Source organism: Hyaena hyaena, unplaced genomic scaffold (assembly GCF_003009895.1).
Source record: "Hyaena hyaena isolate Hyena2069 unplaced genomic scaffold, ASM300989v1 scaffold_28, whole genome shotgun sequence".
Classification (NCBI taxonomy): domain Eukaryota; kingdom Metazoa; phylum Chordata; class Mammalia; order Carnivora; family Hyaenidae; genus Hyaena; species Hyaena hyaena.
The window spans coordinates 3,982,676-3,995,993 of record NW_024080660.1 but is presented as its reverse complement, the minus strand read 5'-3'; the positions used below and the strand labels follow the sequence as shown (position 1 = coordinate 3,995,993).

At 51.9% G+C, this 13,318-nt stretch overlaps 1 protein-coding gene across 9 annotated transcripts in view; it reads left to right on the top strand.

Moving 5' to 3' along the window:
- Positions 1–9,671, top strand: part of PLEKHA6 (pleckstrin homology domain containing A6) — a 147,483-nt gene extending 137,812 nt beyond the window's left edge. For 8 of the 9 annotated variants that reach the window (XM_039227451.1, XM_039227448.1, XM_039227454.1 and 5 more), the window contains 3 exons: positions 169–314; positions 4,990–5,113; positions 5,765–9,671. In XM_039227451.1, coding sequence (XP_039083382.1) covers positions 169–314; positions 4,990–5,105 — 262 coding nt within the window. In that variant the 3' untranslated portion in view covers positions 5,106–5,113; positions 5,765–9,671. The remainder of the gene's footprint in view (positions 1–168; positions 315–4,989; positions 5,114–5,764) is intronic. The other variant, XM_039227449.1, reaches the window with a different exon arrangement.
- The last annotated feature ends 3,647 nt before the right edge of the window (positions 9,672–13,318 follow it).

Below are 13,318 nucleotides of genomic sequence, written 5' to 3'. Positions count from 1 at the left end.
AAGTTAAAACATTGCAGGGGGGGGGGTCCCAAAATGTATTTTGCCAGGGTCCCACTCACCCCTTCACAGGCCTTTGGCCACTCTGCCAGCCTCAGTCCACAGCCCCCACCCCCAAGCCAATAGGACCATCCCCCCCCACTCCACGTCTGTGTGTCTGTGCCTCCTCAGTATGCAGAACGTGGTGCCCATCGGCGAGGGGGACCTTGTGGACATGCCGCAGGACTCAGAGAGCCAGCTGCAGGAGCAGGAGAAGCGGATTGAAATCTCCTGTGCCCTGGCGACCGAGGCCTCCCGCCGGGGCCGCATGCTGTCTGGTGAGAGGGGCCGGGCCTCACTCCTCCAGGGAGACTGGCTGACCAGGTGCAGGGGAGGAAGCTCAGTGCTGCAAGGGGGCCAGGGATAGAGAGGGCCAGGGAGACCGTCAAGATCAGGATCAGCATTTGTTGAGCACCAGGTACTGTGCTAGGCTCCGTGGGGTGCAGAGGGGCCAAAGTTGCAGGTGGGAACTCAGAGCCATGGTGACCCTACTAGCAGATCTACAGAGGAATGGCCAGAGGCCATGCAGAAAGCAAGGGAGCCCCATGCCACGTGGGCAGCTCAAGGAAAGGCACGGCAAACAGGTGATAACTGAGTCTGATTGGGAGCGATAGAAGCATTCACCAGTCGTGGCATGAGAGCCAGGCATCAGGGCACCCTTTCACCGCCCTTTCTTGCTGCACGCGCGCGGGAAGGTGGAGGCACCGCAGGTAGCCACAGAGTCGAGAGGGATGCAGTCACCACTCTGGCTACCGACCCAAACCCACTTTTCTGCTAATTAAAGATGAGCATGAGGAATGGACTTCACGCTGACACAAAAGGGAGAGGATTCCAGGTAGACACAGTGAGGCTTAGTCAGCCTGAGATACAGCCTCAACAAAGGTCAGAATGGAATCAGGAAGAACGGAAGAGACTCCAAGACTCCATGAAGCCTGGGGGACACAGTATGTCATCGTCCCCAAGATAAAAGTTGGTTAGGACAGAAAAGAAGAGCTGTGAAGGCCAGTCGAGAGGGATGCCCAGGAAGGATGCCGGGTTTACAAGGGCTTTGGTGGAGGAGGAGGCAGAGATGGGGGTGCTGGCCAGAGATGGTAGCCTGGGCGAGGGGCAGGCGATGAGCAGATCAGGACTGTGGCCAGGAGCCTGGTGGAAGGGATGACGTTTCATGTTGGTGATTAAGAGGGGTTTGAATTCTGGCTTTCTGAGACTCCCATTTCCTCATCTGTAAAATTCAAATCAAAATACCTGCCTTGTGGTACGAGGGATGTCAACCATAAGTGCTCAGCACCTAGCACAGTCCCTGGCACTTAGTAAGCGCTCAATAATGCTAGCCAGATGTAGTCGTGACGGTGGTAGTACGCCTTGAAATAGCAATAGCTGAAAGAGAAGTAGGGTCTGTTTGTGGCTTTTCTAGCTATTTTAAATATGGATATTTTTAGAAGACAGAGGGCTTTCAGCAGCAACAAAGGGATTTAAGTACACCTTGATGGAGAACCTACTGGCAGTTAGGGTCTAAGGGACATTGGATGGGTGACCAAGGAAGACCCCTGGAGGTGTTTCAGAGAGAAGCTGTCAGTTGAGCGGGAGTCGAGGACCCGAGAAGGCGCAGGCTTCAGACAGCCCCATCCTGCAGCCAAGGGCAGCAAAACCAGTTTGGCCGCACTGAGGCCTCTATCTAACCTCTCTGTAGTTCATCTGTAAAGCGAACTTGAATCTTCCAAAGATCAAATTCCACATGCTCTGGGCAAAAGGCAACTTCCCGTTTCAAGGGGTAGAGCACACAACACTGTTTTTAAAACTTGCCTCTGCCTTCGCCCCCGCCCCGAGCTCTCTTGACTCCAGTCTCCCAGCCAAAGTTTCCATGAAAACAGAACCCCCTACCCCCCAGCCTATCAGATTTCCCTCTCGATACACACCAGCTTACATTTCAGGGTCTGCACGCTGAAAGCAAACCAGCACTTTGCCTTTGCCAAAACCCCAACTATTTAAAAAATGGCACAGCGGGGCCAGACCTCAGACTAAGCAAGCCTACTGTCCCCACCGCCCCTTGGCCTGTGGCCCAGATTCTGAGCTGCCACTCTGCCAGGGACAGAAAGGACCGTCCCTGGGCACATGCAATGCGGGCGTAGGTCCAAGCCTGGGACCTGAGCACTGGGCCCCCGGCCATAGTGGTGCCTGAGTGCGGGTGTGCAGTCAGTGCCGAGCGCTATGGCTTTAGTCGGTATACCCAGCGTGGGCTGACTCGAGTATGGTGTATACGGGAAGATGCGGCAATTTTAAATTTGTGTGTGTGCGGCATCTGCATCTGGGTAATGTTAGCAGATACACATGGATTTGTGTGTATTCAAGTGTGTGGGGCGAGATGTGAGTGTATGTGTGTGCAAGATGTCTATGGAGATGGTGTGGAGACCATTATTTGTATAGGTGGCATTTAGTAAACCATTGGAGTTAAATATGTATAGATGAGTGTACAATATAAGGATGGAGGTAGTTGTTTATGAATGTATGTATTTATGTGTGATTGGCTTTTTCTGCAGTATTGGGAATGATAAAACACATTTGTGCGTAGGCTGTATACAGTGTATGCGTTGCAATACTTCTATATCTGTGTGTGCAGGACGGGAGAGAGCACATGTGACCATTTATTTGTTTGTTCATTTATTTAAAAGTTTGTTTATTTTGAGAAAGAGGGAGAGTGTGTGAGCAGGGAAGGGGCAGAGAGAGAGGGAGAGAGAGAATCCCAAGAAGGCTCTGTGTTGTCAGCTCAGAGCCCAGCATAGGACTTGATCCCATGAACCCTGAGCTGGTGACCTGAGCCAAAATCAAGAGTCGGATGTTCAACCGGCTGAGCCTCCTAGGTGCCCAGTGACCGATTATTTATGCGTGCAGACGTGGTAGTACTTGTGGACACACAATTACAATATCACCTCTGTCCAATACATAGCTGCTACACGTGTGAATTGTAACTATTTCAATGCATATATTCCTTATAGGTATTGAGTACTTTGCTGCCTTCCTTTAAGAAGTTACATTTAACGGGGGGCACCTGGGTGGCTCAGTCCGTTGAGCGTCCAGCTTTGGCTCAAGTCATGATCTCATGGTTCGTGGGTTCAAGCCCCGCGTCGGGCTCTGTAATGACACCTCATAGCCTGGAGCCTGCTTCAGATTCTGTGTCTCCCTCTCTCTCTGACCCTCCCCTGCTCACATTGCCTCTTTCTCTCTCTCTCAGAAATAAATAAAACATTTAAAAAAAATTTTTAAGAGAAGTTACCTTTAATGTAATCCATCTCTCTTGCTCTTGCTAATTTAGTATCATTATAAATATCCTTATTTTGCTGCTCTGTTGAAGGGAATGCCCTTAGGGGTATAGTTGGAACAGACTGTAGCTATGCTAAACAGTCCCAAACTATTACACTTTTACAGGTTTTATATCTAATTTTATAAAAGACTTTTTCTCCTCCATCGTATCTTCTTCTAGCTGTCAGTAGGTACCTTGATTCTTCTCTCTCCCCTAATTTCCCTGTTTCTGATCTCCCATGGGGTAGAAACCCAGCAGGTCAACATGTGTTAGAACGGTAGAGAATAACAGTGATTGTGGACTGCAAGGAGCCCATCTATGAATAATTGTAAGAGCCTCGCTGCATGTACGTTGGAACATCTGTTTGGCTCTCCTGAAATAGCCCTTGCTTAGTTTTTTATCTTTTTGACGATTTTAGAAGTTGAAGCTGCCACATAACTAACCGTTGGGTCCACCATACAGACATACGCACCGATGTGTGTTTCGAAAGCGTCTGCAAGTGTGTTTGTATGTGAAGCTATGCGTGTGTTGGGCCGTGTGGAAGAGTACAGGTTTGGAAGCACACAGACACACATATCCGAGTCATGCACAGTGCGTGTGGAGATAGCATTGGATCTCGTGCACAAACTATGTATTGTGTGTGGGCAGACACAGCTTCCCGCTCAGGAGAAACTTCTAGGTCTTATATACAACTGTGGGTGTACGTATATATGTGGTGTGAGCTGCACCCGGCCTCTCTCTTGCACAGAGGGGAGGGAAGGTGCTGAGGTCCGGGCAGGGGGGAGAGCAAGGGACTAGGAAGTTTGATGCCAGGATCCTTCTCTCGGAGGAAACAGTGTGACCCTGGCTGAGGTCTGGTTCTCTGAGGCCAAAGGAGGACATTCTGTCTGCCAGTCTTCTGCCCCACAGACGCACCTGGGTGCACAGGGGCCTGGAGACCACACAGAACTTGTCCCTCATAGTACGACCCCACCCCTTCCCGTTCTCCTTCCACTTTGCTGTTCTCGGCATGGAGCCATAATGATAATAAGAGTAAAATCCATTAATTCAAATGTCACCAGTTTAAGGTTTGTCATGATTTGTTCAGGGGTAAAGTTTGCCCTTCCACGATTGAGGAAGAGGGGGTTCCCCAGTGCGCACAGGGAGCTGTTTCCAAGACCTTGAACTGGTCTAAGTTCCCACAGCTCACTTCAGCCCGGCTGGACGCATCCATTTAAATGGAGGGGATCCCCCCCGGTGACAGCTTGGATCCAGTCGTTAGATGGGGGGCCTGACGATCTGGGTTAGTGTGATTTTACTGCACTATTCATCATTATTGGTCATGATACCACTGTGTGTAAGGTGCCATCACGGGTCCTATCCACACCATCTCCCCATCGTAAGGATGGGAGTGGAGCCTCTGCCCAGAGAGGCCAGCCTCGCCCACAGCCACACTGGTTCTCAGCAGAGCCTGCAGTCACCTGTCTCCTCGGGGACCCACGCTCCTCCGGGGGCACCCGGAAACGAGGCCAGCTCCGCCTCAGCTCTCCTCTCTGCTTGCCTTCTGCCTGGCGCTCTGCCCAGCGAAGGGCCTCGCTTGCTCTGGGTGCCCGCCCTCCCCACCCCTCCCCTCCCCACCCACCCCTATTCACCTCCCTGTTCATTTCTGTTTCCAGTGCAATGTGCCACCCCAAGTCCTCCCACCTCCCCTGCTTCCCCGACTCCACCAGCCAACCCCCTAGCGTCTGAACCCCCACGGGGCGCCGACAGCAGCCATGCCATGCGGGTCTGAGCTCGGACGTAAGAACTTTTCTTCTGTATTTCATCCACCGCGGGGAGTGGGTCCCCCACCCCCCCACCCCCATGAGCCATCTACACCCACCCCCCCACCCGCATGAGCCATCTACACCCCTTCATCCCAACATCGCTTCTCCCTCACCCCCAGTGGCCCCCCCCCACCACGTGCTGCTCCTTCCCCTCCCTCCATCTGCTTGAGCCCACAGTGCTGGGCTGGCCCCTGCTGGCAGGGCCGCTGCTTGGTACCACAGTGCCCGTGGGCTTTGCTTCTCTGGAAGCAGACAGGGACAGAGCTGAAGCCTCCCTCCCCTGTACCTCTGTGGGCCAACAAGCCTTCTACCTGCTGAGATACCCAGCAGTCCTGCCTCAGAAGTCCCCGATTACCCTCCCACCAGATCTTCCTGCCAATTAAAATCCCATCGGAAACTGTAGCAAAGGCTGTGCACCTTGCTCTCCCCTAGCACACGGCCGCTCAGTATCAGGCAAGCGGAAGAGAACACAGACTTCCATGTTCCCCCTTCGGGTGGGGGGGGGGGGGGGGGGGGCGGGTTTCACAGGGTTCTACAGGAAGAGACTTCTGTCTCCCAGGCAAGCTTGGCTGGAGTCCTTTCTCCTCTGGGCAGCACCTTTCTTACCCGCTTCTCTCTTCTTTAGTGCAAGCCCTGGCCGAGGCCAACGGTGTGAAGCTCCACAGAGCCACGTTCTGAAGGCCGCCTCCGCCCACTGAGGTCCTGGTTCCCCACCCTGGCCCCCTGCGCCGGCGCTCCTGTGGGGACGCTGTAGGGAGCCAGGCTGGGGGCCGGGGTTGCCGCTGCCGCTGCCGGGGGATACCTCAGTGTCGCCACGCCCGGCCCTGAAGCCCCTCGCTACTCAGATGGCAGTTTGGCCAGGGCTCGAGAGGGCGGGCAGGGGCTGCCTGGGGCCCGAGTCGCCAGGAGCGAGGCCTGGCCCTGCCTGGGCCTGTGATGGCCTTCCTGGAACGTTCCCTGACAAAGAGGATGCCCCGGTGGGAAAGACGCCCTGGGCTGTCTTAGGTTAGGACTACGGGGAGGAGAAGATGGACACTCTGCCTCTCCTGGGCCCTCTTGACACTGAAGACGGCGCCTGCCATCGCATCCTCCCGCCATCGGCCCCACCCTGCTGCCCCAGGTGTACCCAAGGCTCTGACGCATCTCTGCTTACGGGTGCTCTTTCGGGGTCCGGTGGAGACTGACCACCCTGCTTGAGCCAAAGACAAGACGACGAGATGGGGAGAGGCTTCTCGGCCCCCGGAGGGGACAGGGCTGGCTGTGGGTAGAGAGCAAGCAGCATGCAGGTCTGTGCAGCGTCCAAGGGCAGGTTGAGAAGGGCTGGAAGAGAGAAAGGGAGGGTCGGAGGCAAGTGGGAGGGAGGATGAGGAAGCGGCAGGAATCGTCGGCAAGAAAGAGGACAAGGCAGAGATGGAAAAGGGGGTTATGGGATTGGTTTCCCCAGGATGGAGCCTTAGCTTAGTGCCAAGTACAGTGCCAGACTGTCAGCTCTGCTCCCCCACCTGGTCCCCCAGATCCGAGGGCTGCCCACACGCTGGCTCCGGGAGGACCCGCCCACAAGCACAGGGGGCCTGAGGCCGTAGGGTCCTAGGTGCAGGGATGCTCGTGTGGGTGAGCAGCTTGGAAGATGGTTCTTTCCAGATCTGGGCCTGGTGTCTGCCTCCCCTACTAGGCTCAGGGTCAGAGAGAAGCACCTGTCTTCCATAGGGTGTAATCAGCCTCGGGGCCTTTCCTAACCTTGTTCAGGACATTTTCTTGCCCCCCTTGCCCCTGGAATGTGCTGTGGGCCAGCTGAGCATGTGCCCTGGAGAGGGAATGCAGCCTTAATCTGGGAGGCCAGATTCTAGGACCCCACCCCGCATTCCAGGCTCCCCTCCAACGAGGACCAGATGAGGCTGTACGGGAGGACTCCCTTCCAGCCTGGCTGTCTCACAAGCCACCTACCCATGGAGGCCAGTGGAGGAGACACAGAAGCAAACCTCATTCTTCCTTCTTGCCGCTCATCTTCAAGGACTAGCCAGAGAAGAGGGAGGGGAGACGGTGAAGCTGGGAAAAACCTTGGCCCCCGGGGCTTCTCTTTGCTAGAGTTGATGCTCGGAGACTTCAGCCTCCAGCGGCCCCAAGAACAACTACTTTAGCTGCCACCAACTCTTCTCCACTCCTTCACGGCTGGGACGGTTACTGGTTCATATGCAAGTAAAGATGGCAATTCATTCAACAACTATTTATCGAGCACCTTTTATGTACCAGGCACTGTTCTAGGTGCTTAGGATATTCTCGTGCGTCGGAGGGACTGCAGGCTGGGGAATTCCACTTCACTTCCAGCAGATGTTTTCAACGTGATCTTTGGCTACATTTCCCATCTTTAGCACAGCTCAAGCACCCCAAACCTGTTTTGTTTTTCTCTCTTACACTCTGGAGGGTGGGATTGGCTCTCCCTCTTTCTGACGCCTTTCTCTGCCCACAAGAAACAGCTCTTTGGGGGCCTTCCAGGCCTTCCCCCCTTTTTTTTGTCTGTCTCTCCCTTTTTTAAGTGATATTTTTAGAAATACATGTAAAATACCAAGGATTAATGTCTGCACCTCTCTGCAACCTCGCTCTCACCTCCTATTTCATAAAGCTGGCTCTTTATGTTGCTTTACATGCCTTAATATATGTTTTATGAAGATTATACATATTATAGATATATACATAATATATATATTTGTTTGGATGTCTGATCCTTTCCCAGGACTCCTACCCAGGCCCATTTTCTCTCCTTCACTTTCCACGCCATTCCTAGCAGGTTGTGGCCACACCCCATGCCTTTTGATCCAAAGAAGGGGAGAGGACAGACAGAGCTATTTTATGCTTTTGTTATAAAAGCAAATCTATTTTCAAAAATGTGCAATGTCTGAATGGAATGGGCCAATGGTGGGCGGAGACTGGGCTGGCTGCCTCGAGGTCCAACCCTTTGTCCTCTCCTCTTCCCCGGCGGCTTCCTCCTCCCATTCTCCAGCCTGCAGAGGGCTGGTCCCCGGAGCTCACCCGGAGAGCCTCGCACCAGGGCAGGACACAGTCTTGGAAGTCCTGGTCTAAGGATCTGATTACAACTGTCAACTCTTGATGACCCGCTAGGGTTACGGGATGTGAATCCCCTCAAAGGAAATGTTTACAGTTGTGTGCACTGAAGCACACCCGTGCAGGCACACACGCGGCCCCAGTGTGCTCCTGGACCACTTCCCTTTACCGGTCTGCTGGAAGGGGCAGACAGTTTCACGGCAGCCGATGGTAAACAGCACCAAGAAACCTGTTCCCTGATGGAGTCAGGAGGCAGTGCAAAGGCCAAAGGAAAACAGTCTGGGATCACAGGCCCTCCAGCACAGACACATTCAAGTTCCTTGGACTTCTCACACTCCTTGATCCCTTTCTGGTCTGGGTCACATCTACGACCTCTGTCTCCCTCTGTGACCTTTCCTCTGGGGGCTGTCGTTAAGGGGACGGTACCTCGGTCTGGCACCCAGACTGTGAAGTCAGCTTCTGGGCTGAATCGAGCCCCACAGACAAGGTAACATCTCAGCCTTGCCCAGGAAGCCCCTCCCCCCCCGGGACTTTCATGAGGCGGGCTGCCGCCTGGGCTCTGAACTCCACCGGCCCAGCCCTCCACACGGCTTCTCAGCCCACAAAGTAGACAAGGGGCTCTTCACCTTGCAAGGATTCGGGCAGAACGGAAGTCTTTTGTCCAGATCTGGAATCAAAGGTTTGGGACTGTCACAGAGCTCCTGGCTAGCATTTGAAGCCTGACCTCCCAACTTTGACTTTCACGGACACCCTATTCCCAGCCTGGAGCATCCTGTTATGAATGAACGGGGCCCAGACGGAGGCCCAGGGCTAAGTGACCCACCAGGAGACAGCTCTGGTTACTATCCGAGGTCCTCCCCAATTAGCACATCACCTCCCTGATCAATAACCAAGAGGCTGTAATCAAATACTGCTACTGTCACTTTAAAGAGTTTCTGAGGTCGCCAGCTGTGCACACTTGGTCTCCTGCCTTGGTGAAAGGCATGTTCTGGGGCAGGGCTGAGTATAGCAAGACGGAATCAATTCCTTTCCCCTTTAGGCACTCCCCCCCACCTGGCAGCTCTTAAAACTAAGGAAAATATGAAATATACGTATATATACATATATCTATTTATGCACATACTGGGGCCAATTTGATTTGCTAGTCTTAGACTAAATAAACCATACAAGGAAATGTATGATCTCAGTGTCTTTATTTAGTATAAAAGTGACCTTAGAAGAAAAGTAAAAGTTAGGTAAACAGAGGGCATCTCTGTTGGGGGACCAAACATCTGTAGCAGCCCCTTTAGCATCTTCCTAGCTAACAAGCCCCTCCCCGGGGAGGGGCATCCTGACTGATAGGTGAGCATTTGCTTCTCTGCTCCGCAACATTCTTTTTAGATTATAGGTACTGAAGAATCCCAGTGAGCTCTGCATTTGTATCTTGCAAGTTTGTATAAATCCGATACAGGAAATAAAATGAATGGTTTGTACAAGCAGTGTGTGTGTCGCACTCTGTGACTGCCTGAGGCTGGCCTTGCGGTTCGTGGCTATTTACAAGCTCGGCAGAAGAGGGGAGAGGGTCTGGGATGGAGCCTTCCCTGGCTAAAAGCAAAGCTGGGTCCGTGGTACGCTGCCAACCACCGGCATCTCTTCTGTCCGGGTAGTCCCAAATCAAGACTTGTCCCAGGGCACCTGGGTGGCTCAGTCAGTTGATCATCTGACTCTGGCTCAGGTCATGATCTCACGGTTCATGGGTTCAAGTCCTGCATCAGGCTCTGTGCTGACAGCTCAGAGTCTGGAGTCTGTTTCAGATTCTGTGTCTCCCTCTCTCTCTGCCCCTCCCCTGCTCATGCTGTGTTTCTATCTCAATAATAAATAAACGTTAAAAATTAAAAAAAAAAAAGACTTATCTCAAGGTCCTGTGCAATGAACGTTATCAGATCAGTATTCAGATCCTGGAAACTTCCCATTGATTTGTCTCTGAGACTGTCGTAGAACTATAGGAGAAGAAAATTAATCCTTCAGCTTTCTCGATCACTACACAGTGCCCTGTATTTCTGCTTGAGGGTACAAGAAGGTGTATGATTTGGGGAGGGGTATCAGAAGAGCCACCCAAATTATACTCATCCAGCCTCAATGCCTTTGGTTTATGTCTTTTGCCAGGTACTCTGTGGTTATCAGTTATCGATCCTCAGTGTGAAGGACTTTATCAGAGCTTCTCAATTTGAAATCTTGAGTAACAGTCAAGAAGCCCTGTGAATTCTATGTGGTGGAGACTAAAAACAGAAAGTGAGCCCAGGAGAGTGGCGGGCCTCAGCTGGGCCTCTAACGGATGCCTGAGAGGTGGAGGCATTAATGGTTCAAGGGCGAGAAGAACATTGAGAAAGAAGAGATGGGAAGGCAGGCCTCTTCTAATTCCCTGTTTTACTGTAGTCTGGTTCTAAGGGCTGATTTCAAATTCCGGACACCTATTCTCATTCCTAAAGAGCTAGTAGAGAGTACGTGCATGTTTAACAAATAATATGACTGTATTTGGGGGATTTGTAACATCCCCAGGAGAGCTAGAAACCCTGTTGTCCTCTGTGAATCAGGGAAAACTGGGCTCTGATGCAGACTCAAGACCAAGGCCGCTGAAGCTGTAAGAGGTGCCCCAGGAGCCTGTGGCTCTCCAGGACCTGTGTCTATCTGCAGCGCCGTCCGGGCCAGAGCCTGCGTTTTGGAGAGGAGGAGGTGAGACATGAGAGCACAGGACATGGCTGGGTGTCTCCCTCCCCCAAAATGGGCTGGCTGCTCTCCCAGGACGATGCCCATAGACCTCTGCCTGCTCCAACTCCCAGCCCAGATCAGCCTTCTGATCGAACCAGGCCGGGGTTGTAAAAGGGGGCTGCAGTCAGGACATGTAGATGGGAAAGCACCTAGCAGAATGCCCTCAAGAGTATTGCTCTGTAACTTCACAGTCATGTATTCTTTCTGGAGAGAGGCATGACGGGCTCAGGCAGGTGACCAGTGTTCAGATCCTATTGCTACCAAGGAACAGGGCCCCCTCCACAACCCCCTCGGCCCTGAGCCCCCACTCCTTCCTGGCCCTGCTCCAAGCTGCCTGACGTTTTTAGACAAGCCACCAAAATTCCTGCGTCTCAGTTTCCTGGTCCATGAAATGGGGATATCAACCATCATTTTACAGACTTCTAGAGAAAGCGGAATGGGAAAATGAATGGAAGCCACTCTGAAAACTCAGATTCATTTACAAATGTGAGGAGGCGGTGGTGACATGGCATAGGCACCCTGGGAAGGAGGAGAATGTCTCCCAAAGTCCCACTTTACTGGCTCCACTGCCTTCGACAAAGACATCACCAGGGCTCCTACTGTCCAGCCCTTTGAGGCCCCTCCCCTCCCCACCGGTGCTCCCCCAGCTCCAGCCTTCCAGGGCCCACACCCTCCTCCCTGGGGAAGAAGAGGATCCTTTCAGGGTGCCTGGGTGGCTCAGTCAGTTAAGCACCTGACTTCAGCTCAGGTCATGATCTCATGGTTTGTGGGTTCAAGCCCTGCATTGGGCTGTGTGCTGACAAAGCAGAGTCTGGAGCCTGCTCCGGATTCTGTGTCTCCCTCTCCTCTGCCCCTCCCCTGCTCATGCTCTGTCTCTTAAAAATAAATAAACATTTTTTAAAAAGCAGGGTTTGTTTTTTTTTTTTTTTTTTTTTTTAAGAAAAGGGTTCCCCTCCAGGAGGTTGGTCTGTGGACAAGCCCGGCCCAGCCTGACACCTAGACCCATCACTGCATCCGGGAACCAGGCTGGGAGGGCCCATTTTGAAGAGGGTTCATTTCTTCCAAGCTCATAGGTAAGCTCCATGGTGGGGGGAGGGGAAACTGCTATTTTATACACCTGTGGGAGCAGCCTAGCACCACATTTGAGAGAAGTCTTTCAATAACAGCATTTTTAATAGTATACTAATACTAGTAATATTGATAACAATAGTAATTATCACAACTTTACTGGAAGAGTAAGAACAGTGGCTCATCAAGTGTTTACTGGTTGCTGGGTTTCAGGTTCTGTGCACTCCCCATGCACTTACTCACCAGTGTTCGCTCTAACTCTAGGTGACAGGTACTACTCTCACCCAAGACGCTGAGGCACAGAAAGGGTAAATCAAATGTCTAAGGTCTCACGAGGCTGGGGTGAAAGCCCAGGCCCACTCTGACTTCAGGGAGGAAGCTCTTAACCTACCAATGGCTTCAATGGGAGTGATAGCGCCCCCTAGTGGACATTTTGGAAATTTGCCAGGAGCTTGTAGCGGCTGCTATGCACCCACCCAGCCAATTTCGAAAACAATAACTCTCTTTTATCCTACAGGAATTTAAAACGTACTATTGACCTAACCCCACTTCTAATATAAGTCGGTCATACTGCAGTTCATAACAGTACTAAGTATAAGCTTCTAAGTTTTTTTAAAATCAGTTTCATGAATAACTTGGTAAGTTACAAGATGGTCTTGATGGAGAAGACACTTAAGTGGAATAAAGACATGGTCTAAAACTTGTTGTGTTAAACGACTGCATACATTTTCCACACCAGGCAGCGTAACATTCAAGTACTGTTTCCGTGGCTGAAGACAGTCCCAAGTAGGGTCCTACTGAGCAAGCACAGACTGACTGAAAACACTTAACAGAGAAGATCTGAGAGAACCAACCATTACAGCAAAGATACTTGAAATGCAGGAGATCTCATTAGATCTCCTTAATAAATGTTTTTGGAGATGATTTCATAGGAATTGCCATTCTTTAGATTTTGTAAGTTTTTGCAGTCCCAGGATGGACAACTGTTGTACGGACTCCTTGTGGAGTTTGAGGGAGCCACTTCCCTTTCCGATCCACCCTCCATTCCCCACTGCTTATTGGAAATACGTGACCTCCAAGGCCCAAGTTCAAGACTGAATTTTCCCCCAACACGCAATAGCATTTCAGGACAGAGATCTCTGTGTCTGTGATATGCCGGCGCTACTAGGTTTCCGCCTGAGCACCGCACCGGGAGCTATTTTAACAATACACACAGAAGACCCGGTTCATTTGCATTCACATGGTGCCTCCTCATTGTCTCCACTTTGCCTTGCTGTGTTATCCCTCTTTCAATTAGGGCTAT